General features: G+C 51.1%; 1 protein-coding gene across 1 annotated transcript in view; it reads left to right on the forward strand.

The window, feature by feature from the left end:
- Positions 1 to 26,686, forward strand: part of GTF3C1 (general transcription factor IIIC subunit 1) — an 87,968-nt gene that overhangs the window by 53,960 nt on the left and 7,322 nt on the right. Inside the window, exons 15-31 of the mRNA XM_059692471.1 lie at positions 968 to 1,243; positions 1,485 to 1,630; positions 7,137 to 7,234; positions 8,055 to 8,151; positions 8,267 to 8,444; positions 11,157 to 11,322; positions 11,719 to 11,854; positions 12,317 to 12,398; positions 12,531 to 12,719; positions 14,355 to 14,512; positions 16,523 to 16,665; positions 18,860 to 18,941; positions 20,638 to 20,750; positions 22,557 to 22,619; positions 23,599 to 23,692; positions 24,541 to 24,713; positions 25,874 to 26,161. Coding sequence (XP_059548454.1) covers positions 968 to 1,243; positions 1,485 to 1,630; positions 7,137 to 7,234; positions 8,055 to 8,151; positions 8,267 to 8,444; positions 11,157 to 11,322; positions 11,719 to 11,854; positions 12,317 to 12,398; positions 12,531 to 12,719; positions 14,355 to 14,512; positions 16,523 to 16,665; positions 18,860 to 18,941; positions 20,638 to 20,750; positions 22,557 to 22,619; positions 23,599 to 23,692; positions 24,541 to 24,713; positions 25,874 to 26,161 — 2,482 coding nt within the window. The remainder of the gene's footprint in view (positions 1 to 967; positions 1,244 to 1,484; positions 1,631 to 7,136; positions 7,235 to 8,054; positions 8,152 to 8,266; positions 8,445 to 11,156; positions 11,323 to 11,718; positions 11,855 to 12,316; positions 12,399 to 12,530; positions 12,720 to 14,354; positions 14,513 to 16,522; positions 16,666 to 18,859; positions 18,942 to 20,637; positions 20,751 to 22,556; positions 22,620 to 23,598; positions 23,693 to 24,540; positions 24,714 to 25,873; positions 26,162 to 26,686) is intronic.

A 26,686-nucleotide genomic window follows, 5' to 3' on the forward strand; every position in this document is an offset into this window, starting at 1 on the left:
TAAGCGCTCTAACGTAAATGTGTGGGGTCAAGTGCAGTGGCAGGACTTTATAATCGAGTGCTTCGTTGTTCCTCTCCCAGTCACAAACGCGTGCTGGTGGTGAGGGCACAGGCTGTCAGACAGAAAGTGTCCTGATATGGGATGTGGCAGACTCGGGACTCCAGACAGGAGAGTCACCCGCGTGACTTCGCTTTCTGAAGGCTGCAGTCACACAGCGTGGCCTTCACTCCCCAGGTTTCATAGTCAGAGAGTGCAGGCGGAGAGGAAACACGGCACGGGTGTGCGCCGCTGCACAGCGCGCGCAGCTGAGTAGATGGGCTGGGCTTGCCGGGAGGAGGGGCCTCTGCTCACTGTCCTTACCGCCCTCTTGCTGGGGAAAGCTAAGGAACACTTTATTTGTACCAACAAAGAAATAAGATACTTTAAAAGAGCCTAGATTTGGGAATATTTTGCACAACCCCCATCAAGACAGTTCTAAATGGAGGTATGTCAGGCCCTTCATGGTGGCTCCCTCCTCCATTACACTCTGGCTCACCTCCTGTGCGCTCCTTCCTTGCTCCACCCTGTCATTCCAGCCTGTGGCCCTTCCTCGAATGTGTCAGGCACCTGCATTACCCTGGGTTGACAGCCCAGGTTCTCTGTATGGCCTGCCCAGTGAGGACTTGTGGCCGTCACTCAGGCCTCTCCCCATGAGGCCTCTCCTGGCCTCTATGTAGAACTACAGTCCCCCTCCCCGTCCCTTCCTCGCTTTATTTTCTGCGCCAGCTATTTCCATCTGATGTATTATTTTCTTTTAGGATTTTGGTATTGTCTGCCCATTCCCACTAGAAAGTAACTTCCACGAGAGTAAGAACATTTCTGTCTGCCTGGCACCTGAGACATAGTGGCACACAACAGTTTTCTAGGGAATTTAACTGATTTGAGTCTGGGGCTTTTCAAGCACTGCCTTCCCCCTTTCTTGCCTCAGTTCCTGGACTTGGGCGATCTATAGGATTTCTGCCCAAAATGGCTCGCCTGCGGGTGGTCCACAGGTTTCTGTGGTACCTGATCTACGGGCACCCTGCCAGCGACACAGAAGAGAAGCAGGGCCTCAGCAGTGAAAGAACAGGAAAGCAGGAGCCGGCCAGGACCGGGGCCCCGCCCTCCTCCGGAGGAGACTTGGAGGCCTCCTTTGATGCCCCATCGAAGGACAGCCAAGATGAAGAAGTCCGGGAGGCGGAAGTGGAGCTCCCCTCGGAGAAAGGTGAGATCACCCAGGGCAGGCCAGCAGCAGCGGACCCAAAGGGGGGGTCACGATGGTTTCTTGTTCTTGTGGGCTGAACTGGCAGAATATCTGCACTGCCCTGATCACAAACTTTCTGAACCTCTGGGCTTCCTGCCTGACAGGTAGGATTTTATCAAAGTTTGTGGTAAGAGAGAACCAAGACCTACTAGGAGGTGATACCACCATCATGACTTGGACCCTGTCTCTGGTTTTCTCATAGTGTATGTGGATGAAGCCTCATGGACACGCTACGTCCCTCCCATCCCAATCTACAGGGACTTCGGCTTCGGCTGGGCTCTTGTCAGCGACATTCTCCTCTGCCTGCCCCTCTCCATCTTTATCCAGGTTGTGCAAGTCAGCTACAAGGTACTGGCAACTCCCAAGCTATACAGGGGCTGGTCCCTCGGCTCCAGGCCAGAGGGCCCATACTCACCTGGTCAAGCAAAAATGCCTCAAGACTGCAGTTGCCTGGATGGATGGATGGATGGATGGATGGATGGATGGATGGATGGATGGATGGATGGGTGGGTGGATGGATGGATGGATGGATGGATGGATGGATGGATGGATGGGTGGTTGGTTGATTGGGTAGATGGATAGAGAGGAGATTGGATGGATGGTTGGTTGATAAGTCAAAGACTTGTTCTTTTAGATAGATCAACTGTAAGACAGACAAATAATCATGGTGTAACAATGCAATATTTATTTAGAAATTTGGTTTATACAGAAAAAGGAGGAAATAGAGATTACCCATAACTTTATCACTCAGACAGCTAGTGATTTTGGTACATTTTCTCCTAGTCTTTTTATCCTATGCCATGTTTGTGTGTACATGCATGTATATCTGTATATTAGATCTCCCATTTGTTTTTGTTTTTTTAACTGAATTGAGACTATACTATATTTACTCTTATGTGCTTTTTTTCCACTGAACAATATATTGTGTTTTCCACATCATTGAGTTTTGACTTGATATTAGGTAAATTCATAGTATTCCTTCTTATGCACATACCCTAATTTATTTAATGAGTTCTCTATTCTTAGACATTTAAGTTCTAGTTTCTTGTTATAATAAATGACAGGTGATAATACCTCTTGGTAGACATATTCTTGGGAAGTTCCGATGTTTTTTCTTTATGATAAGGACAGAAATGGAATCACTGACTTCCAGGGAAATCATCATTCTTCTTCTCTTTTTAATACAACTTATTAAGTGATCACCCCAATAAATCTAGTACCCACCCATCACCGTACATAGTTATTACAGTAGTATCGACTACATCGGCTATGCTGTACTTTACATCCCCTGACTTTTCTGTAACTGTCAATTTTCACTTCTTGATCCCTTCACCTTCTTTACCCAGCTCCCCAGCCTCCTCCCATCTGACAACTGTCAGAATGTTCTGTTCCTGTTCTGCTTGTTTGTTTATTTTATTTTTTAGATTCCACACATAAGTGAAATCATAAAGTATTTGTCTTCCACTGTTTGACTTAGTTCACTCAGCACAATACCCTCTGTGTCCATCCATGTTGTCATAGATGGCAAGATTTCATGCTTTTTTATGGCGGGGTATTACATTATATATGTGTACTTCTGTACCCATTCATCTATTTTTTTTTCTTTTTTTAAAATATATTTTATTGATTTTTTACAGAGAGGAAGGGAGAGAGATAGAGAGTCAAAAACATCAATGAGAGAGAAACATCAATTAGCTGCCTCCTGCACATCTCCTACTGGGGATGTGCCCGCAACCCAGGTACATGCCCTTGACCGGAATCGAACCTGGGACCCTTCAGTCCGCAGGCTGACGCTCTATCCACTGAGCCAAACCGGCTTCGGCCCCATTCATCTATTGATGGACACTTAGGTTGCTTTCATATTGGGCTAAATAATGCTGCAGTGACCATCTGGGTGCATATGTCTTTTTTATTTAGTGTTTTGGGTTCATTCAGATAAATATCCAGACGTGGAATTGCTGGGTCCTTCTTTTTCTCTTGTTATATAGCCTGTGTTTTGTTTTTTTACAAGTCAGTGGTTTATTAATTGAATTTATTGGAGTAATGAAATTCATTGGTTAATAAAATTATATGGATTTCAGGTATATAATTCTAGAATACATCATCTGTATTTTGTATTGCGTGTTTACCACCCCAAATCTAGTCTCATTCCATCACCATTTATCCCCTCTTTACCGTCTTGTACCTCCTCCCAACCCCTTTCCCTCTGGCAATCACCATACTATTGTCTGTGATAAAGTCTGTTTTGTCTGGTGTATTTATTGTTACCCCAGCTTTTTGTTTGTTTGTTTCTATTTTCATGAAATGCCTTTTTTCCATCCCTTTACTTTCTATCTGAATTGAGTCTCTAGTAGACAGCATATGTGAGGGTCTTGTGTTGTTACTTACCCATTCAGCCTCCATATGTCTTTTTATTGGAGCATTTAAAGTAATTATTGACTGCCCTTGTAAGTAACTGTTTTTCTCTTGCTGCTTTTAAGATTCTCTTTCTGTCTTTAACCTTTGGCATTTTAATAATGATGTCTTGGTGTGGCTGCTTTGGATTCATCTTGTATGGGACCCTCTTGTTCTTCCTGGACTTTCATGTCTGTTTCCTTCACCAGGTTAGGGAAGTTTTCCATCAGTTTCTTTAAAATATATTTTTATTGATTTTAGAGAGGAAGGGAGAGGGAGAGATAGAAACATCTATATATATAAAAGGCTAATATGCAAAGCATCCCCTTGGGAGTTTGACTGGGAGAACAGGAGTTCGATCACTCGCTATGACATGCATTGACTACCAGGGGTCGTCATGCAACATGGTGGGCAACCAGTGGCGGTGGCGGCAGGGCGCTGAGGGAGCAAGGGAAGGAGGAGGCGGGGAGGCAGGGGGAACCGCGTAGTGGCAGCGTGTGGGCAGCACGGGAAGGAGGAGGTGGGGAACCTGATTGGCCCTGATTGCTGGCCAGGCCTAGGGACCTTACCCATGCATGAATTTCATGCACTGGGCCTCTAGTCAGTGATAAGACAGAATCATTGATTAGCTGCCTCCTGCATGCCCCCTACTGGGGATTGAGCCCACAACCCAGGCATGTGCCCCTGACCAAAATAAAACTTGGGACCCTTCAGTCCGCAGGCCAACACTCTATCCACTGAGCCAAACTGGCTAGGGCTCCATCATTTTTTTACATAGGTTTTCAATTCCTTGCTCTCTCTCACTCTTCTCCTCCCGGCACTCCCATGATGCAAATGTTGATACGCTTGAAATTGCCCCAGAGGCTCCTTAAACTAGCCTCATTTTTGTGGATTCTCTTTTTCCTTTTTTTCTTTTTTTAATCTTTACCAGAGGATATTTTTCTATTGATTTTTAGAGAGAGGGAAAGACAGAGAGAAATATCGATGTGCTAGAAACTCATGGATCGGTTGCCTCCTGTACACGCCCCAACCAGGGCCAAGACCAGGGAGGAGCCTGCAACCGAGGTATGTGCCCTTGACCTGAATCTAACCCAGGACTGTCTGGTCCGCAGTCGGATGCTCTAACCACTGAGAAAAACCAGCTAGGGCTATGGATTCTTTTTCATTTTGCTGTTCTGATTGGGTGTTTTCTGCTTCCTTATCTTCAATATCTGTTTCATCTATTCCACTGTTGATTCTCTGTAATTATATTCTTGCTTTTAGTTAAAGTAGTCTTCATTTCTGGCTGGTTCCTTTTTATGTTTTCTGTCTTTGTTTTTATGTTTCCTGTCTTTTTGTTGATGTTCTCACTAAGTTCCTTATGCATCCTTATAACCAGTGTTTTGAACTCTGCGTCTAGTAGATTGCCTATCTCCATTAGTTTAGTTTTTTTTCTGGAGTTTAGTTCTCTTCTTTCATTTGGGATATGTTTTTTTGTTTCCTTATTTGGCTGCCTCCCTGTGTTTGTTTATCTGTATTAGGTAGAGCTGCTACGTCTCCCAGGCTTGGTAAAGTGGCCTTGTGTAGTAGGTATCCTGTAGAATCCAGTGGCACAGCCTCCCCCCAACCCCAATCACCCGAGCTGGGCACTTCACATGCCCCCCCCATGTGGGCTGTGTGCACCTTCCTGTGGAAGCTATGATTGCTGTTGGCACCCCAATAGGAGGGAATTGCCCCCAGGCCAATGGCTGTGAGGATGAGCTGTGACCACCCTGGAGGATCAGCTGTGCAGGAGCAAATCCCACAAAGCAGGACTTACTTCAGCAGGGCTCTGGTGCCTGCCAAGTCCGTCCCTTGAGTGTGTCTCTTGGGAAGGTAGTTGGGTGGTGTTTGGACATGGTCTGAAGCTGTCCATGGGATGCATTGGCTCTGGGTCCTCCTGGAAGATTCAGGCCAAGGTCAGCTGCTACCTGTGCCCTGCCCAGGATATACTGTCACCCCCCACCCCATGAGTTACAAAGCAATCTTCAGATGGCTGCTACTTGTGCTGGGCTTGGAGATGCCCAGGAGAGGCCAAGCTGCACACCAAGGCTGGCTGCCACTAGTGACAGGCCTGGGGCCACTTAGTGAGAGGTACAGGCATGCAGCATGCTGAGGCCAAATGCTACTTGTTTAGAGATTTTAAGAAAGTGTAGTGTGAGCCAAGATGGGCCATTCATATGGAAAAGCCACTGGAAACAGCTTGGGTGGGCCCACAAGTGGGATGAGGCTGGGTCTCAGGGAATCACCAGAGCAGGATGAACAGTGTTAGCCAGGTTGATGGAAACTCAAATATGGAGCCCAGCCTGCTGGCTCTGTGGGACAGAGAGCTCAGTGAAGGAACAATGGCCTCTGCCAGCGCTTCTGGCTGGCAGAAAGGTGCCCTCACAGTTCTCACCTTGATGCCAGTCAATTCAGTTCCTCCCTGTATATCCCTGGTGCCTTTCCACCTATTGCTCCAGTGCTGGAGCTTAGAGCACATGAGTCCAAGTAAGTCTGTGTGGGCCCTTTAAGAGGAACTGCCTGGGACTCCAGCAGCCCTCCGTCTTACTTAGCCACAGTCCCCGCTGGTTTTTACAGCCAGAAGTATGGGGACTTCTTTCCTGATACTGGAACCCTAGGCTGGGGGGGCATGAGTTGGGGCTGGGACCCTCGCTCCTCAAACCTCCACAGCTGAGATATCCCTCCCTGCCACACATGGGTGTGAGACCAGCTGTTCTACATCTCCGCCCTTCCTATCGGTCTCAGTGTGGCTTCTTCTGTATATCTTTAGTTATTGGGCTTCTTTTCAGCTAGATTTCAGGTGGTTCTGAATGGTGGTTATTTTTTTTTTGTAGTTTAGTTGTAATTTTGATGTGCTTGTGAGAGTTTCCAAGTACTGCATTTACCTGTGCTGCCATCTTCATATGTTTTTAAAATATAAATGAGTATATTCCCATGTCATCCCCTGGAAATATTTTAGCTATTTGAGTGCCCATTAGCAGTATATGAGGGCAGTGTGGCAGATGGGCTGGAAAGGAGGGGTAACATGATTGAAAGCAGACATGTGGGAGGTTTGGGGGAGGCAGGAAGGAGAAGGCACAATCACCATAGGGCTGATAGGCAGGTTGAGAGAGGCTGCAGACCAGAAAATAGCGGTGTGTTTTGCCCAGCTGGTGTTGCACAGTGTTTGAACATCGAGCCAAGCACCAAGAGATTGCTGGTTCGATTCCCAGTCAGGACACATGCCCGGGTTGCGGCTCAATCCCCAGTGAGGGGCATGCAGGAGGCAGCCAATCAATATTTTCTCTCATCCATGTTTCTGTCTTTCTCTCCCTTCCCCTTCCTTTCTCTCTAAAATTAATTTTTAAAAGATTAAAGAAAATAGTGGTAAATGTTTTTTCACAATTCTAGCAATTCACTCTGGTCTTGAGGTTGAACTGAACCCTAAATCACCTTGTAGGTGGACAACCTGGATGAATTTCTGAATGACCCTCTGAAACAGCACACGCTGATCCGCTTTCTCCCCAGGCCCATCCGGCAGCAGCTCCTGTACAAGAGGTGAGTCCCCAGAACTGACGTAGAGTGGCCGAGGGTCCCTTCACGCCCCTTGAAGCTACAGTCTGACTCCTCATTAACCAGGAAGAGGAAAGGTGTCTGCCTCGCTGGTTGTAAAGATTCGAGGTTTTCATTAATTCAGCCACCTGTGAGCCTTCTAAAGCCCGGGCAAATGAAATGTGGGTTGGTAAATTTCATACTTGATTTCAAGGTTCTTTTAAAGCAGCGGTTCTCAACCTGTGGGTCGCGACCCCTTTAGAGGTTGAACGACCCTTTCACAGGGTCACCTAAGACCATCAGAAAACACATATATAATTACATATTGTTTTTGTGATTAATCACTATGCTTTAATTATGTTCAGTTTGTAACAAAGAAAATACATCCTGCATATCAGATATTTACATTACGATTCATAACAGTAGCAAAATTACAGTTATGAAGTAGCAATGAAAATAATTTTATGGTTTGGGGTCACCACAACATGAGGAACTGTATGAAAGGGTCACGGCGTTAGGAAGGTTGAGAACCACTGTTTTAAAGTAAATTCTGATAAAGTCGGCAAGCCTTAATGTGGTTTTGTCCTTTTGTTACTTTTACTTTCTAACCCAAACCCCAGTTAGAATTGATGCTCCATTGCCCTTGTTGGGTGTCGGAAGGGCAGTTCTGGGCTCCAGTGCTGTGCAGGCCCAAGGCCAGTCCTCCAGGTCCCACCAGGTAGAAGAGGAGAGCAAGTGAGGTGCACTCCTCGCCCCAGAAGCAGACCCCCTGACCACAGTCAGCGTGTAGTGTGACTGGATCCTGCTCCTCCCCTCTGTTTTCCAGGCGATACATTTTTTCAGTGTTGGAGAACCTGCAGAGGCTGTGCTACATGGGGCTGCTGCAGTTCGGTCCCACAGAGAAGTTTCAGGATAAGGATCAGGTAATATCTGTCAAGCCCAAACTGAAGTGGTCCTGACCGTTAAGCACAGTTTCCAGGCGGCTAACCTGAGGCTGATTCTGAGGTCTCTCCCGCCCCATCCCTGCCTGCCTTGCAGATCTTCATTTTCCTGAAGAAGAAAGCGGCTATCGTTGACACCACCATCTGCGACCCACATTACCACCTCGCCCACAGCAGCCGGCCCTTTGAGAGGCGTCTTTATGTCCTGAATTCAATGCAGGATGTGGAGAACTACTGGTTTGACCTGCAGTGCGTCTGCCTCAACACCCCTCTAGGTACCATCTGTCTTTGCTGGTCCTCACTGTTTCCCCCCCTTTCTGTGGATCAACTGGAATTAGAGCTGGAGAGGACGAGATGATGCCTCGTGGTTTTCAGGCTCCCGGAGGCCTATCGTGTCCTTGGGGCTCCCTGAGAAAGAAAGCCCCAGCAGCTCCACTTGGTCTTCATTTATGTGTTCATTCAGCAGGTGTTTGTGAGCACCTCAGCGTGCATTTCCTGTGCCTGACCACAAGCAGTGAAAACACACCTCGTCCCTGCCTTCCTGCGAATTCATTCTTGGGGAGAAGGCACACACACACACACACACACACACACACACACACACACCCCGAGGAAATAAACAGGGCGATGAGCTGAGGGCATTTGAATGAAAGGTCAGAGGCAGCCTTTCTGAGGAGGAGACATTTGAGGCTGAGCCAGCCGTGTCCAGAACTGGGGAAGAACATTCCAGGCACGGGAGCAGCAAGTGCAAAGGCCCCAAGTGTGGTTGGAGAAACAGAAAAGGCCGGCATGGTGGGAAGGAGAGTGGCAGCTGAGATTGGGAAGTGGGCAGGAGGCAGACGCTGGGCGCCATGCGGGACACAGTGGTTTGGATGTGTTCTAAAAGCCCAGGAAGATGGTGGTGGCTGTAATCAAGGAGTAACAAGGTCACTGTGCCTTTCAGTGCTTGCCCTGGAGAACAGACGGGGACAGGAGTAGGAGAAAGGCCAGTTGGGGCTGACTCGTGCCCCAGAGAGATGCACACTGTGACGGTGACGGAGGGGCAAATGGGGAAGGCTGGGAGGAAGAACTGTCAGACTTGCCGGTTGGTGAGTCGGGCTTTGGGTGGGGCCTTTGCTCGCATTGTTTTCCTCTCCAGAATGTCCCCAAGCCCCTGCTCACCTTGCAGGAGGCCACTCCTATTTCACGTGTCTCCTCTTCGAGAAAGCCTTCCCAGCACCTTTACTGTCATCGTCTTATTTCATTCTGTGGCTGCTGTGAGCACAGGACATTGGCTTGCATCCCCATGGTGTCTCAAAGTGCCTGGCACACAGTGACTCCCGTAAATGTTTGTCGAGTGACTGAGGGTTTGTGGGAGCTATAGAGCCCCCCTCCAGCCCAGCGTGCTTTCCTCGAAGCCAGTTTTCAGCTGGTCTTCTCTTGCCAGTTCTGCCAGGAGGAAAAGGATGGGCATCGGATTTGCACCCGGGAGAGACGTCTGATCCTCCTCCTCCTGCCACAGAGCTGCAGATCAGTGTTACACGCTGGTTTTTGCACAGCAAGGATTACATACTTGTTCCGTGGGATTGTTCTGGGCCCATAGCGTAATGAGCACTTGTATTTAGAGCCTTTAATGGGTCCAGACAAATTTTAGGACAGTGTGTGTCACAGACTCCTCTGGCCTTCACTAGTGAGCTCGGCTTTTACCATTTCAGAATTGAGGTTATCTAATTCCCCTGCATTTTATCCCTGGATGAGAACTTGTGGGCCAGTGTGTTATTTGCACCAAAGATGTTCAGGCTTAATGGTTGGTGAATTTCCATCCCTCCCTTTTAGTGTTTGGGAGCAGACAGGTGGGGGGCTTATTGAATCTACTAATCAGACCTTGATTGTCCCGTCATTTAGCGAACATGTGAGGGGTTCCCCAAGGATGAGGGGAAAGCACCATCTAAAAGACGTGAGCATCCTTTAGAGCAGGGGCTCCGGACACAAGTGTGCGCACAGCACCTGGGAGCCTGAAGTGCAGCTTCCCGGGCCCCGTGCAGAGGTTTGGACTCGGCAGACCGGGGCTGGCCTACACCTGCATTCCTACCAGCAGCTGTGCTGCACAGAAGCATCACCTTAAGTCCCCTTAGGTTCAACTGTTCATTCAGATGCATGATCTTGGACAAGCTCTTTGTAACCTCCTGACTTTAGGGGACTGTTTCACAGTGTCTCCATTACTAAACTGGGAATACCACCACCACCTTATGGGCGGGGGCGAAGCTTCACCCAGAGGTCTCTGTAAACTTGGCTGAGGGGGGGGCGGGGGGGGGGGCGGACATGGCCTCTCCCCACAGCCCCTCCCCCACCCCATCAAGTCTCCAGATGAGCATGTTATGAGAGGGTCTTCGATAGTCTGCGAATTATCATCACCTTCCCTTGCCCTATTCAAGCAGCAGTTTTAGTAATAATTTATGTTTTCTTAGGAGAAATGCGATCTTTATTGTGGAATAACTGAACGTAATCGCTCCACTGAATGGGTGCCCCTCTTGGGCACTCGGGAAACAAGTGGCTGCTCCTGGCTGCTCTCGGGGAAACTGATGCCGCATCAGCTATCTGTCCCATCCCTGCAGCCACGGCCCCGTGCGGTCATTTCCATTTACTGCCTCCTCTGCCGGCACACAGCATGCCCACGGGCCCCCAGGAGGGAAGGCAATGGTTCCTCTGCTCATAACTCCCCGAGCCTACTGTGTTCTTTGGTTGCCTACTTGCCCACCCACCTTAATGGCGTTCAGTCAGAGTACAGGCCCTTTTCGCAGTCCCCCGTCATTATCTAACTCTTCCTCCAGCTCCCTCCGGCACCTGTTCCAAGGCATTTTGTGCAAAGAGGTTCTACCAGACTCATACCTTCTCCTCCGTTTGGGGGGCCCTGGTCACAGAAAGGGAATCCATTCTTCTCCAGCAGGCACGGTGGCCCCCCAACACCACAGCAGGAGGGCGCTCAGTAGGCTTGTTTGGTTTTCCAGGTGTGGTGCGCCACCCGCGTAACAGGAAGGACAGCACCCCAGAGGACAGCACCCCAGATCAGGGTGGTGATGACAAGGACAGTCTGCAGAAGGAGCAGAAGGAGCAGGAGAGCGCCATCCACAAGCACAACCTGGAGCGCAAGTGCGCCATGATGGAGTACTCCACGTAAGTCCCCGTCCCTGACACGCTGTCCCCATGTGCAGGGTCATGGCGATGCTCATCCCACAGGCTCTGGCTCCCTGTGGGCTTCAGCTGTCAGACCAGGAGTGCCTGAGTCGTCCGTGCGGCAGCTGCAGATTGGTGGCCACCAGCCATATCTGGTCCCGGCCATACTCTCATTAGCCCAGACATTGTTTAAAAAAACAAACAAAAATGAGTCAATAGCCAAAAATTCAAAATTTGGGAATTTTACCTAAAATTTGGGGGTTTTGACAAGTTCTTCAATTCTGTCAGGTGTTTTTCTGTCGGGGGAGGTGAAAACTAGTTGTGGGAAATGCCCTCACCTGCTCCTCGGACTCTCCAGTTCTGAGGAGCACTCTCTCTCTCTGTCTCCCGCCTCAGGGGCAGCCGTGAGGTGGTGGATGAAGGTTTGATCCCCGGGGATGGGCTGGGAGCCGCTGGCCTCGATTCCAGTTTCTATGGACACCTAAAGCGCAACTGGATCTGGACCAGCTATATCATCAACAAGGCCAAGAAGGTGGGCTTTTGAGGTGTGGGTGCGCACATCCCGGCCGCCCCCTCCCACCCCGGGGCTGCCAGCACCACACAGCCTCTTGTCCCTTTCCAAGCTCACAGTTCCTGAACTGGTAAAACCAAAAGCGACCAGAGACACAAATATTTACTTCCATGTGTATCGATAGCCTGGACTGTTTTCCTTCTCAGCTGATTCTAACTTATTCTGTGATGTGGACAGTGTTCCTTTTTAAAGGAGGAACAGAAAGTCTGTGAGACAAAACTCATACAAGAAGGGCGCGTGTGCAGTTAGAAAGTAGCTGGACAAGAGATCCGTGTCCTGCAGTAACCCTGCCAGCCTCCCGGCAGGCACTGTACAGCCGTCCTCAGCTTCTCTGTCACACTCACACTCCTTGTCTTTGTGGCTCTGGGCTCCTGGGGTTCATGAAACCGCATGCTTCATTCCGGTGCCGCACTTGCCTTGTAGGAGAACGCCGCTGCAGAGAATGGGCTCACGGTGAGGCTCCAGTCTTTTCTGACCAAGCGCACGTTGCCCCTTGGTGCTGGAGGTACGTGTGCGCCAGTTCCGCCCAGAACAGACATGGTACCAGCTCAGGGCCAGCATGGCCGCTGCACGTTTCATTTGGCTTCGGCTTTGCCGAGCTCATCTTGAAGTGCTCATCTCCTGTGATTACTTCTAGGCAATGGCAGGTTGGATATCTGGGGAGAAGCCAGAGCAGGGTCCGAGCTCTGTGTTGACCAGGACGAGCAGTTTGAGATTGACCAAGAGCCCACGCTGGACAGGAATCAGAGAGTGAGGGGTGGCAAGAACCAGAAGCGGAAACGGCTGAAGAAGGACCCTGGAAAGAAGATGAAGAGAAAGAAGAAAGGTTATACGATGATCATTTATGTTTGCCAGGCCTTGTCTTTGCACATTCAGGCTCAGAGACGTGCAGCGGGCTGGCGCCGCTGGGCCCGAGCTCTGCTCTCAGACTTGGGTTTCCGTTTGCCCTCCATTTACAGTGCTCACTCTGTGGTTGCCCTGTTTTCCAAATCCAGCTGCCAGACAGAGATCCTGGAGTTTCCTTCATGCTGCCCCTGCTTTCTCTGTGTTGTATGAGCCTTTTCACTAGTGACTGCCTCAGTAAAACTTCTGACTTCATCTCAACCGAAAAAACCTTAGCAAAAGTCCGTAGCAAAATCTTCATCATAACCAGCTAAAATCCTATTAATCTTTTGGTTTACTTTTAACATCTGCATTTCTGCTAATCAGGCCAAAGTTTAAGGCTTGTATATTTAAATTAGAGGAAAGATGGGTCCTGGAAGCCTGCAGTCTCTTCGGAGCTCCTGAAGCTCTGTGGTAACCCTGACTGCACGTTGGCTTCTTCATCTGGGCAGTGTTTACAGGGAAGGAGGGCAGTGAGGAGAAGGGTCTGTCGTTATGTCACCCAAGTGGCTGTGTGTTCTGGCGATGGTCTGATAGCTAGCAATTTCAGATGAAAACAGTGTTGAAACAGGAGCCTGCTTTCGGTGGCTTATTTGGCCGGTGTTTATAACAAACAGCCTGTATCAGTTGAAGTGGCTGCTCAGCATAGCCCATCCAGATATGTGTCAGATCAGCTTGACTCACAACGACCTGAATTCATTACAAGGCAAAATACAGTGCGGTATTGCTTTGAACCCAAATTTTCCCACCCTGCTTTTCTTCTGCCTTCATTTGGAAGATCACTAAACAGTCCTTTGGAATTGGCAGTAGCACATGGCAGATACTGTCATTAGTGTCTCCCCCAAGAGGAGGAGACCTTGGAAAACCCAGTGGGTACGAGTTCAAGTTCAAATCCTCGGTCTGCTACTTAGTTGTGTGACTTGGGGCAAGTCGCTATGTCAGATTCCTCCACTACAGACCCAGGATAATAACTATATCTTTCCATAGGGTTGTTGCAAAGTATTATAAGTTCATATATGTAAAAAGCTTAAATCAGTGTTTGGCACATAGTAAATAATCCATCCTGTTAGCACTGTTATCCTTTATTAGCTCCATTGTGCCAGGTGCAATGCTAGATGTTTCCGTCTTGTTCGGTCCTCAAGGCAGCCCTGTAGGGTGGGCCTTGTCCCCACGGTGCACCAGAGTTCGCACATCTCTGAGGTCACAGAGCAGCGGAATGGTGGGGTTCCACTCATTTGCCAGGCGTGCCCTGAGCGTGCTCCACAGGCTTCTGTGGAGGTGTCTTAAAGGGCTTAGCGCCACAGTAAGGCAGCTTGGAGATGGGCAGACAGCTTACAGGAGGCTGCATTCAGGCTGCCCAGCCCGTCCGTGAAATTCCACCAAAGAGAAATGGTGGAAAATCTGTCGGGAGGGGCTGCGTCTTTTGTGGTTAGTTATACAGCTTCCGGGCCCAGTGAGACTCTGATAACTGAAACCCTTGGTCAAGTCTTGCTAGCTGGGCAGAGACCGTCCCCTCTGCAGAGTGACAGCTCCCCACCAGTTGTTCTAGGCTCACTCCCTTCTCCGCTTGTGTTCTTAGAAGAAGTCCAGGAAGAAAAAAGCAAAAGCCTGCGTTACCATGACGAGGCTGACCAGAGCGCCCTGAGGAGGATGACCCGGCTGCGTGTCGTGTGGTCCATGCAGGAAGACGGGCTGCTCATGCTCTGCCGAATTGCCAGCAACATCCTCAACACCAAGGTGCTCGGCCACTGTCCCCACCGTCCCCCGCTCCTCCCAGCCTCCCGCCGGCTGATCTCTTGTCCCTTTCAGGGAGCTCTTTCCTGTCCGGCCCATGAGGCCGCTCATCTCATCTATCCCAACTGGTCTCTGGGAAAAGCATTTCCCAGAAGCCTACCAATTAAAACCACTCCCATTTTTGCACATTTCTTTCCAGCCTTAGGCTAATACATACGAATCTTTGCCTGGCTGCAGGCAAAGCAGACCAGAGCTGTTCTCTCTTCATCAGGAATCTAACTAACCCTTTCCTGTTCCCCTCCTCCCACCCTCATATGCCTGAGGAATCGTGGTTCCTCTTTCAGTAGCTGCTCCTCCTGTATGGAAAGGCTTCCCTGACCCCTCTGTGTTCTCCCTCCGTCCCTTGGACATACACTTTTTTTTAAAAGTTTTTTATTTATTGATTGATTTTCGAGAGGAAAGGAGAGAGAAACACCGATTTGTTGTTCCACCCACTTATGCATTTATTGGTTAGTTTTTTTTGTGTCTCCTGACTAGAGATTGAACCCGTAATCTTGGTGTATCGGGATGATGCTCTAACCAACCGAGCCACTAGCCAGGACATATATTGTGGACATATACTGCCTCTGTTGCCTCTGGCACTTCTTGGCCCACTAGAATGGCTGTTCCTTAAGGCAAAGAAACTTCTTATTTGTGTTCATCACTGTAACCCCCAGCGTGGTGCCTGCCTCACACTGCCCATTCAGTCGGTATTTGCTGAGTGGCGGCCTCGCCCGACTCCAACTTTCACATGGTTCACTCTGCCTTCTGCACCACAGTCCCCACACTCGTGTGTCCTCCCTGCCTGTGTCCCTGAATTCCCGATGGGTGTGGAGGGACTTGCTTCCTGTCTAGCAAACTCTCCCTCTTTCCTCTGATGTCACTGCCTCCAAGAAGGTTCCACAACCCAAACCAGAGTCCATCTCCTCGCCGTGTTCCCCAGAGCAGTCTCACCACTCGTGCTGTCTGGTCCCACTTTGCAGCAAGGCCCGGGAGAGCGACCCAGGTGGGCGAGTCCCATCGGCTGGGTCACAGAGCCACCAGGAGAGTGAGCTCTGCCATCGTCCAACCCAGGGCTTTGGCAGGTGGTAGCACTTCCAGGGAGATGGTGAGGCAGCGTTGTAAGAGCCCCATTGGCGCTTCCTGCTCTCAGCCGTGACAGCCAAGCGAGGTCTACTTCGAGGTCCGGTGCCACGATGCTCTGTCCGCAGGCTCGTCAGATCCCTTGACCACCTTCCCTGACTCTCACCCTCAGCCCCTCCTAAATTCCAACCAGTCCCTTCTCTCACAAAACACCTGCAGGGGCTGTTTCTGTTCTCTGCCTCTATACTGGCTTTTTCCATCACAACATAGGTGAGCGGTGTCTCCCTCCACCCACCCTGGATGCCACGGGAGGAGCCAGGAGAGGCTTGCGCCTGAGGGGAGGCGGACCTCCACTCACTCACTTGCACTTACACCATATTCGTAGGCTATTCAATCTGGGGCCGTGAGAAAATGCCTCGTCTTCAAGCTCCTTCCTCTTCTCAGCTCTGCCTTCCTGCTGAGGTCCTGAGTCTGCTGACCTAGTGCATTCTGGGTCTGCTAGTGTAACAGACAGAATGTTTGGAGCACGCAAACTCTGTAGCTAAGCCTGTGAAACCCTCTAACGAAGCACCTTTCACATATTCATAACCTCCCCTCGCGTATCGCCCTTCTCGTCAGTCCTACACCCAGCACCCTCTGAGCACCAGTCTTGTCCAAAGCACCTTCCCCACAGGACTCTGGGGCCTTATTTATTCCTCCCTGCCCAGCACCTCACTCTGCCAGGCGCGTTGTTAGTGCCAAGTTATGTGACGCGTAAACACAGGTGGCCGTGCGGAGGGCCCACTGACGAGGGAGGCTCCACAGAACACCTTCGTCCACTTGTGTGTGTCGGTGACCCAGGTGTGGGCTCCGAGGATCCTGATCTCCCGTCTGGCTCTGTGTCTGATCCAGGTGAAGGGCCCGTTTGTCCCCTGGCAGGTCGTGCGGGACATTCTGCACGCTACCTTTGAAGAGTCTCTGGATAAGACCTCTCATTCGGTTGGCCGAAGAGCTCGCTACATAGTCAGGAACCCACAAGCCTACATGAACTACAAGTAAGCCTTACTGAATGTCTTCCCTCCAGGACAGTGCTCCGAATGCTTCTGGCTCACTCTGCTCCTCCCTCGTCCGTTTGCGTCAGGGTCTGAGAGCACGCGGAGCTGCTCAATACCCGCCAGCGTCTGCCCGTGCTGCTGCTCATTAGGGAGATCGGCCTTGATTTGTTGAGGGCTGGGCCCAATTCTAGGCACTTTCTCACGCAAAGTATTGTTTAGATGTTAGGAAAGCCTAGGGAAGGAGGTTACAGATGGAGAAACGGGCCAAGCAGGCTGGTGGCTTACTTAGCACGTGGAGAAGGCGGGGCATCTGCCAGTGTCACCAATGTTTCAAGCACTCCGGGCAGCTCCTGATCTCCCTGTCGGTCACAGACCTCACTGCGGGAGCTAGCTAGGCAGGACTGGGGTCCTCAGATCACACGGACTCAGCCGGATAGCAGCAGAGCTGGGTGTTCCCTAAGGGTTTCCCAGCCAGGGCCTGGCTGTGTGGTGGTGTGAGCTGGCTGGCTGGGTCACATAGCACCCCCTTGTGGTTTGTCTTTTGCCAGTGAGGGGGCCCCCTCCCCACATCTCCTCACAGGGCCCAGGCAAAGAGCCAGTGCCAGCCTCCTCAGACTCCTCCACGGGCATGGGCTTGAGTGGGGGCACCAGAGAGCGTCCAGGTGTTGGAGGAGGTGCCCAGGCATAGCAGCCAGTGTGAGAGCGGGGCCAGGATGGGAAACCTGGAGGGGTGGGAAGTGCCGCCTCCACCCACTGGTAGAAGAGTTTGGCTCTGGGTTGATTCTGAGCCATGGGCTGTCTGCAGTCAGTTGGGCCCAGCCCTGAATTGTGGAGGAAACTCGACTCAGCCCAAGTTTCTCAGCCTTGGCACTGGGCCATCGGGGCCGGATCACTCTTTGCCAGTGGGCTGTCCTGTGCAGTGTTGGAGGCTGAGCAGCATCCCTGCCTCTGCCCACTAGATGTCAGCACCTCCTCCTGTGTCTCCAGGTGTCCCTGGGGGGCGTAGGGGGGCGTGGTGGTGGGAGTAAATCAGCCCAGTTTGGAGCCGCTGGGTTCCACATACAAGGGGCTTTCCCATGTGAAGCCACTGTTCCCTGTGCACAGAATCTTAAACTTTTCTATCTGAAAGTGTTCTGATCACCTGGTTCAAACTCTCGTTTTTCCAGAGTAGAAACAGGCCCAGAGAGAGTAGGTGAGTTGTCCATGGCCCAGGGAGTTGGCAGTGAAGTGAGACCTGGGCCCGGCAGGCTGCAGGGTGGCAGGCCTGGGTCTCCGTCTTCACTGCAGTCAGAACGGTGCGATCCAGGACGGGGTTCTCCACTCGGGCCGTTTCCTCACCCGGGAACAGGATCATAATTCCAATAGCAGCCACACCTGCCCGGGCTTGGCACATGTGTGACCCGGCGTCCCTCCGCGCTTACAGTGGAATGACAGCCTGTCTGCCAGCTCTTTATGCAGGTTGAAGTGCTTGGCTCATAAGAGGCCAGCAAACTCTTGTTGTCTCTTCCTCCATTTCCTCTGGGCAAGTCAGGCTCCCTACATCCTGGTGTCTGAAGGTTTGTGGAGTGGACAGACAGTGCTTGGGAGGAAGTTGGAGCTCTTGACAATAATGAGCACCAGTTCCTGTGTGAATATTTTTAAATTTACAGAACACTTTCACACAAGTCGTCTCACTTGGTCTTGGCCAAGTTCCTGGGAGGGCAGTTGGAGTCGCTGGTCTCAGCTTACACATGGAGGACGGAAGCTCAGAGAAGCCAAGGTGTAAAGACTGAGCAGTAATCAAGGTGTAACCTGATTCAGGCCTGGCTTGAATCAGGTTTGGCTAAGCCCAGATCCTTCGTTTTTACAAGCTATAACCACACAAGAGGTATATAAGAAAGTCACGCTTTATGGTTAGGCCAGTAGTCGGCAAACTCATTAGTCAACAGAGCCAAATATCAACAGTACAACGATTGAAATTTCTTTTGAGAGCTAGATTTTTTAAACTTAAAACTATATAGGTAGGTACATTGTTATTAACTTAATTAGGGTACTCCTAAGGCTTAGGAAGAGCCACACTCAAGGGGCCAAAGAGCCGCAGGTGGCTCTCGAGCCGCAGTTTGCCGACCACTGGGTTAGGCGAAGCCAGAAACGTTAGACCAGAGGTCTGAGCGTGGAAACTGCAGCACCAGCCTCATTGATCTTCCCTCTGCAGGGTGTGCCTGGCCGAGGTGTACCAAGATAAGGCCCTTGTTGGAGAGTTCATGAATCGAAAATGTGACTACGAAGACCCAAAGGTAGGCCCGGGCGGTGGCTGGCTCAGCCTGCTCTCGGGCAGGCTTCCTAGGTCCTGGTCTGTCCCCTGGGGCGCACGGCGCCTTGCCAGCCTCACCAACATGGGGGTTTCCTGCTCTTTGGGAAATGGGCTGGGCAGGTCTCTGACTTTGGACATCATTGGATCTGGGTCCAGGATCTGTTTTTAAAGATGATTAGAATTTGACGTGCAACTTTGCAGTACTGCTGTGCCTTGGGCCTATTTTGTTAAGGAAATAGGGCAGCTCTGCGGAAGTTATAAGCAGCTAGACTTCCTGGAACGCTTGCAGATGAGACTCTGAGTGGGGCTGGCACAGTGGCTGACAAGGAAGGGCCTGTCTTTACAGACCCAGATGTCTCTGCTCTTCAGCTCGGAGCCCACTGCATCCGCGCTCACTGAGCTAACACCAGTCTCTGCTGTGTGTGTCAGGCCTTGGCCAGGCGAGGCCAATCAGAACGGAGGGCCAGCCCTTCCCTCAGGAAGCCAGGGGTAGTGGGCTGTGCAGAACAGTGCAGTCCCTGAGGGAAGGCACGGGTCCGAAGGAGAACCAGGAGTGCTTACGATGCAAGGACAGAGACTGTCTCAGGGGCTTGAGGCTTTGTTTTCCCTACGCCAAGCCGTCTAGAGGAGGCAGTGTGGGCAGGTGCCGGCGGCGGAGGCAGGTCCGTTCTGTCACTGCACTTCCCGTCCATAGCAGTCAGCTCTCCATCCTCAGGCCAGTCCCCTCGTCGCTGCTGCGACTGGAGCTCAGCCCTTCACAGCAGAACCTGAGGTTGAGAGGAACTGGGGAGGGGCTGCACTGGGCCCACTGGGCCTTGTGTCATGGCGGGACAGCCTTTCCCAGAGACCCCGGAGGTTGCCGCCACTGGCTTAGACCTGTCCTGACTCATCCAGCTGGTGAGGGTGCATCCTCCCCAAAGCCGGTTGGAGCTGGGTCCGTTCCTGGGAAAGATTGGGACGAGGAAGTAGGCTGCCAACGGCATCTGCTGCAGAGAGCTTCCCGAAGGTGTCACACTGAGCCCAGACTCTGAGATGAGGGGCCAGCTGAGGCCATGGCCGTGAAGGAAGGGGTTGAGGTGGCCCGTGGGTGTAGTGCTGGGAGGGCCGCAGGGAGGGCAGGCGTTCATCCTGGTTGGACACATGGTCGGTTTGTTGGCCACACCATGGAGGATAAGGTGGAGGAGTGAGACTGGAGGTGGCAGGGCAGTGAGGGGGCTGTGTTGTGATTCAGTCTGGAATGGGAAGGTCACAGTGCAGGTGTACAGAGGGGACTGGTTTGGGTCCATGGTTGATTGGAGGCGGGGAGGAGAGGAAGGAGGTGGGCGCAAACAGAGTGAGGGAGGGAGGAGCAGACCTGGAAGGAGGCGGTGATGGGGTACAGGCCTGCTGCTGGGGGTTGGGGTGGGACACGGGGGGCATCCTGGGGACTGTGTGGACAGTTGGGGTCTTCCTGGGGCCAGGGCAGCGCTGCCAGTGCAGTTGTGAGGGCTGTCCGTGTGTCCTCCTTCCCAGGTGGACTCGGTGGGCGGGGAGCCGGAGGCGAGGCAGACAGCACTTCTCAGTTTGGGTTTCTGGGCAGCCGCTGCCAGGGGAGTTGGTTACAAGATTGTCCTTGACGTCTCTACTGAAGCCGCCCTTCAGGGAGGAAGTCCTAACATCTCATTCTCTCACGTTAAAAGGTGTGTGCCAACGAGTTTAAAGAATTCGTGGAGAAGCTTAAAAAGAAGTTTAGTTCCTCCTTAAAGAATCCTAACCTTGAAATCCCAGACACACTCCAGGAGCTGTTTGCCAGGTAAGGTTCTTCTGGGGGTTCAGTGTGGCCCTCGTGAGACAAGAGGAAATGTCACCAGCCCCTGGCCAGTGGTCGCACGTGGCCTTGCAGCTGAGCCTGCTGGCTGTCCTGACGCTGCGCCACCTCATCTCACGGTGAGCTGGGAGGCCCCTGCCCCACTCCCGGCACTCCATCCATCCTCCCTTCAGGGCTGCTGCTGACCTAATTCAGGTCGGTGTGCTTCTGCTAAGATTGCTCATGTTAGCCCTGCCCGTGTACTCAGTGGTTAGAGCGTCGGACCACACACCAAAGGGTCTCGGGTTCGATTCTCTGTCAAGGGCACATGCCTGGGTTGCAGGTTTGACCCCAAGCCCCAATCAGGGCGGGTGTGGAAGGCAACTAACTAATCAATGTGCCTCTCTCCCCCTCCCCTTCTACTCTCATAAAATAAAATAAGATAAAAAATAAATAAAATATAAACATGCAAATTGCTCATTTTACGTACAGGGGAACTCTGAGATGTAAGGAACTTGCCCAAGGTCACGGTGCCTGTGAGCAACAGGGCTGAGATTTAAACTTGGGTGGGTCTGACTTCAGAGCTCCGGCAGTTTCCAACTCAGCCACTCGGCGTATGGAGAAAACGTGCTTGGGTTTGAGCACAGAACCCCGTGCACGTGTAAAGCCCTGTGTCTGAACCACACCTGTTTCCTCTGCTTAATCCCAGTGGGAATCCCTTCGCCATCCTCATTAATAGTGTCTCTCTAGGAAAATTTATTTCTGAGTTTCTTCCGGTAAGGAGATGGCATTCATCGATTAGTTCCAATACCTGATTCTGTTGGAGATTTTATTCTTTCATGCGATCAGCAAATCATTTATATTGGGCTGCTATATGCCAGGTCCACGGATTCGTAGTCATTTCCAGGGTTGACACCCTTGAGCTATTTGGGAATTTTGTTTTTTTAATGGCAGTGAACTGTGCCCCCGATTCCCCAATAGCATGGTTTATATTCACATGTCCTGTTCACCTCTCTGTAGCTTTAAAAAAAACAGAAATAATCTGTAATTTCAACACCTCATACAGCCATTCCCTTTTTGGGTATTTTCTTCCAGTCTTCTTTCTTGTGCTTGTCTTTAATCCTAATGAGCCCACAAGTTTATATCCTCCCTGAACAATTAACAGTAGCTCCCTGCCTATTAACATTGTCTTGTATCGCTTCATAATTGTCCATAAGTGAACATTCCTCATTTTCTCAACCCTCATTTTTTTACATGCTCATTTGATAGCCAGAACATAGTATTTTCTCATTTTAACTTATAGGTACATATTTTCATTTTAGTAAGTTTAACATTTTTTCTTATTTTTTAAATTTATTTTTATCAAATTTATTGGGGTGACATTGGTTAATAAAATTATATAGGTTTCAAGTATACAAGTCTATGATACATCATCTGTATGTTGCCTGGGGTGCCCACCACCCAAAGTCAAATCAACCCCCTCTAGCCTTCACTACCCTTCCACCCCCCCCACCCCCACCCCCGCTTTCCCTCTGGTAACCACCATACTGTTGCTGTGTCTGTGAGTTTTTGTTGGTTTGTTTTTTCTTGTTTGCTCATTTGTTGCTTTCAGTTTTACATCTCACATATGATGAAATCATATGGTTCTTGCCTTTTTCTGTCTGACTTACTTTGCCTAGCATGATATTCTCAAGTTTAACATTTTTTAAACATTTCAGCCAATAAGTGGCCATCTTGAGCCAGCTGCTGCTCAGTTAGTGAAGGTCTGCTATGTTGCATGGACATGCTTTTTTGTTGTTGTTTCTTATGCAGATACCGAGTTTTGGTGATTGGAGACCAAAAAGATCAAGGAAGGAAGGAGGACAAACTTAATAGGCAAGTACTGACATACCGAGTGCCTTTCCTCAGCTGTCTGCCTGGGTTGCCTACAGCCTAACACAGGGATCATCTAGGGCCACTCCAGCCTGCCCCCTGTATATAAAGTTTTATTGGAACACAGCCATGCCAATTCTGTATTGTCTGTGCTGCTTTCATCAGCACATCAGAGTTGAGTGGTTGCAATGAGACCAGATAGCCCACAAAGACTAAATTATGTATCTGGCCCTTTACAGGAGACATTTGCTGACCCCTGACCTCCAGTGTCACTGGCCTGGGCTTAAGTGGGCTGGGGAAAGGGTCTGAACTCTCAGCCCATGAGCTTCCTGAGCGGAAGTGGCTAGAAAGCCCAGCTTTCTCCCTGTCTTGGATGAGCAATATTCAGTTTGATTTGAACTCTGTGTTTCCGTGAGAAGCCTATTCCCTTTAGAGAAAAACTTGTTTAAAATTGGATGAAAAGAACATATAAGAATTAACCACATTTGTTAATTGTCATGAAAACCTGTTTCCAGGTTATGTCACCCCCCTTACCCCCTAGGCCAGTGATGGCGAACCTTTTGAGCTCACCAGGTCAGCATTGTGAAAAACCCTAACTTAACTCTGGTGCCGTGTCACATAGAGAAATTTTTTGATATTTGCAACCATAGTAAAACAAAGACTTAAATTTTTTATATTTATTTTATATATTTAAATGCCATTTAACAAAGAAAAATCAACCAAAACAATGAGTTCGCGTTCACTTCTGACATGCGTGTCATAGGTTCGCCATCACTGCCCTAGGCTGTCACATTTTTCCTGCAAAAATTGACCAGTTAGTAAGGCTTAAAGCCCATCATGCGTTTTGTTTTGGTTTATAAGTAGTTTGGGTGTTCAGGTCACTTCTGTGAGATCGGCAATGTTTTTTCAATAAGAACTCTGTCTCCCGAGCTTGCCCGGTGCTCTGTGGCCTCACGTTCCTGTGCTGCCCCTTCTCTCTCAGCATGGATGACATCCACTACCTGGTGCTCCAGAACCTGATCCAGAGCACGCTGGCCCTCTCCGACAGCCAGATGAAGTCCTGCCAGTCATTCCAGGTGCGTAGCGAGACCCGGCAGCAGGCTCGGGGCCAGGGTCCCTGCAGAGGCCGGCGCCGTGCGAGGTTTTGCTCATTCTCTTCTCAGCCGTGTGGTGCAGGGCCCTGACTTCACCTGAGACTCTGGCCCTCACTTCTTCCATCTTTCAAGTGTGGGCAGAGGACCCAGTGACCTCCAAAATCCAGTGCTTTGATGAGAGGTGGACTTGTGAGGGGGTGCAGCTGGGGTGGGCAAGGTCCCGCTCGCAGGGGTCCTTGTCCAGCATAGAGAGGGAGGACATTCTACCTGCAGGGAGAGTCCCTGGGGTTTGAGGGACAGACGCATGTGTGACCTAGGCATCCAAGGGTCGCTTTGCTGTGGAGAATAATCAGGTTGGAGGAGGTAGCACATGCAGAAGCAGGGACAGCAGTTGGCTGGAGGCTGCAATGAGAAACGATGGCAGCGTGAACTAGGTGGTGGCAATGTAGGCGGCACGAACCAGATACACTTGGGAACATATTTTAGGAGTAGAGCCCCCAGACATAGGACGTATTGGGCGAGGAGTAAGAGAAAGAGCGGATCCCTGGTGATCCTGCGTTGATTCCTGGTGTCTTTGCATCTTAAGAAACAGGTGTGGGTGCAGAGCCCTCTTTTTTCTCCAGTCACCTGTCCTTCTCTGGTCTCGGGTGTGACATGATGGTAGGGATAGAAGTTGATAGGCTCACACCCCCAGGTATCAGCTCTGGCCTCCCCGCCCCTAGTCCCCATGCCAGTTGCTTCCCCTACAGACGATCGGCTCAGGCTCCTAAGCACCTGCCCGTCCTGCTGTGCCCCTGCCCGCTGCTCACCCCCGACTCGGTGTGTTGCAGACGTTCCGCCTGTACCAGGAGTATAAGGACCAGATCCTGTGCAAGGCCTTCGTGGAGTGCCAGAAGAGGAGCTTGGTCAACCGGCGCCGGGTCAACCACACGCTGGGCCCAAAGAAAAACCGGGCCTTGCCCTTCGTGCCAATGTCCTACCAGCTGTCCCAGAGCTACTACAAGTGAGCACAGCGCAGGAGCCCTGGGACTGGCCTGGGGAGGGCAGGGCCCATGTCAGATGCCGAGCTTGTGTGGGCGTACAGTTCACACTAGTGGTGTTTTGTGTTGGGGCATTTACCTCTTGCCGGTGGTCTCCCTTTGTCCTGTCAAATTGGATAAGACGAGTTTCTGATGTACTGCTTGGTCCGGTTAAAAGTGCACCCTCCTGATTGGTCTTAACCTCCGTCCCTGGTCCTCTCACTCAGGGCGCACAGCTGCCCGTCTCGCAGGCTCACAGGCTGTGAAGCCGTCAGGTGTTGCTCAGACAGCCGGCCGCAGCACAGCAGCGACCTGAGCGCTGGGGTGCACTGTTGAGGGTCTCCGCCCTGGGGCCCCTCCTGCCAGGAGCACCCCTCAGCTCACTCGTGGCCACAAGCCTGGCTGCTCTGGCATTCTGCACCCCCAGCCTCCTTAACCACCCCCTAACAGTCCCGGGAGTTCTCAGTGGCAGCTCTTCCTGGGCTGGCCCCCCCCTCCATGCTGGCCTCCTGACCAGTCCTCAGACCTGCAGTGGCTGCATTCGGAATCAGAACAACAAACAGGATTAACTTGTTCCTTCCCTAAATGCCATCCTGAGTGGCTCTCGGTCCCCTTTCCTTTCCAGAGAGTGGCCTGGGCGGCAGAAGACAAGTCTAACAAGGCCATTTGACCTTGAGCCCATTCTCATCTGTGAGCTGAGAAGCAGTGGTCACAGATCAGGAGGCCTGTGGGCCCCTCCCTCTGGCCTAGACCCGCTGTCTCTGGTATGACAGAGTCTTGGAAGGTTGACTTTGGGCAGAGGCGAGGGCTTGACTCTCCACAGTCGCCCTTGGAGACGGCGGGATTGAGCACACACATGTCCCTTCCTCTCTGATTATTACAAAAAGTACATCATCGCCCCAATTTGGCACCTTGTATAGTGAGTGCCTGGGAGGCACAGAGTTAGATGAAAAGACGTGGCCTGCCTTGAAGGTGCTCAGGTGAGTGGGGAGGAGGGACGCCGAGGGCTCAAGTGCGGTGCTGTCGTTTGAGGGGAAGGGAAGCGGCGTGTGTTTGGACCACAGTGGTCTGCAGTGCGCACAGCTTCCAGGTGAGGGCTCCCAGCCCGTCCTCAGCAAGGCCCTCCCTTCCCTTCTGTCTGTAGGATCTTTACATGGCGATTTCCGAGCACCATCTGCACCGAATCGTTCCAGTTCTTCAACAGAATCCGGGCTGCCGGCAAGTTGGACCAGCCTGATAATTTTTCCTTCAAAGACCAGGATAGTAACGACTCCCCAGATGACATGGTGGCATTTTCTTTGGACGGCCCTGGGGGACACTGTGTGGCCGCCCTGAGCCTCTTCTCTTTGGGCCTCATTTCCGTGGATGTCAGGATCCCCGAGCAGATCGTGGTGGTGGACAGCTCAATGGTGGAGAACGAGGTCATTAAGAGGTAAGGCTGCGCCTCAGCCGTCTGTTCCTCATCCCTGTGGCGTCTGCACTTTTATTTGCTCGGTCACCTGGTCTGCATTCATGCCACAAGCACGTGCTGGCTTTCCCGTGTTGTCAGCACTGGGCATTGGCCGGCAGAGTGTAAGTGATGCCTTCAGACTGGTAATTCCAGTTCCACATCAGTGCAGGCCCTTCTGCTGGGGCCTCTGGCGCCAGGGGAACCAGGGGCATGACGCCTGTGCCAAAGGGGGGAAGGACATAGTATAGTGGCAAGAAGGGTTGACAGAGAAGGAGGGAATGGCACAAGTTCCTTGATGGTGTAATAGCTGAACTGGGATTTAATGGGAAGTAGGCATTTTTGTGGACAGAGACTAAAAAGGTTTTTCCGGCAAAAGGAATAGCCTTGCAAAGGGCCAGGGTTGTCCACAGGGACCACGACTGTAGCTCAGGCCTGGTCACAGGCACTGTCTGCTGGGATTGTGTGCCCCGGGAGGGAAGCAGGGCAGCGGGTGGGCAGGGCCTGAGC

This window comes from Myotis daubentonii, chromosome 4, assembly GCF_963259705.1.
Source record: "Myotis daubentonii chromosome 4, mMyoDau2.1, whole genome shotgun sequence".
NCBI classification, from domain to species: Eukaryota; Metazoa; Chordata; class Mammalia; order Chiroptera; family Vespertilionidae; genus Myotis; species Myotis daubentonii.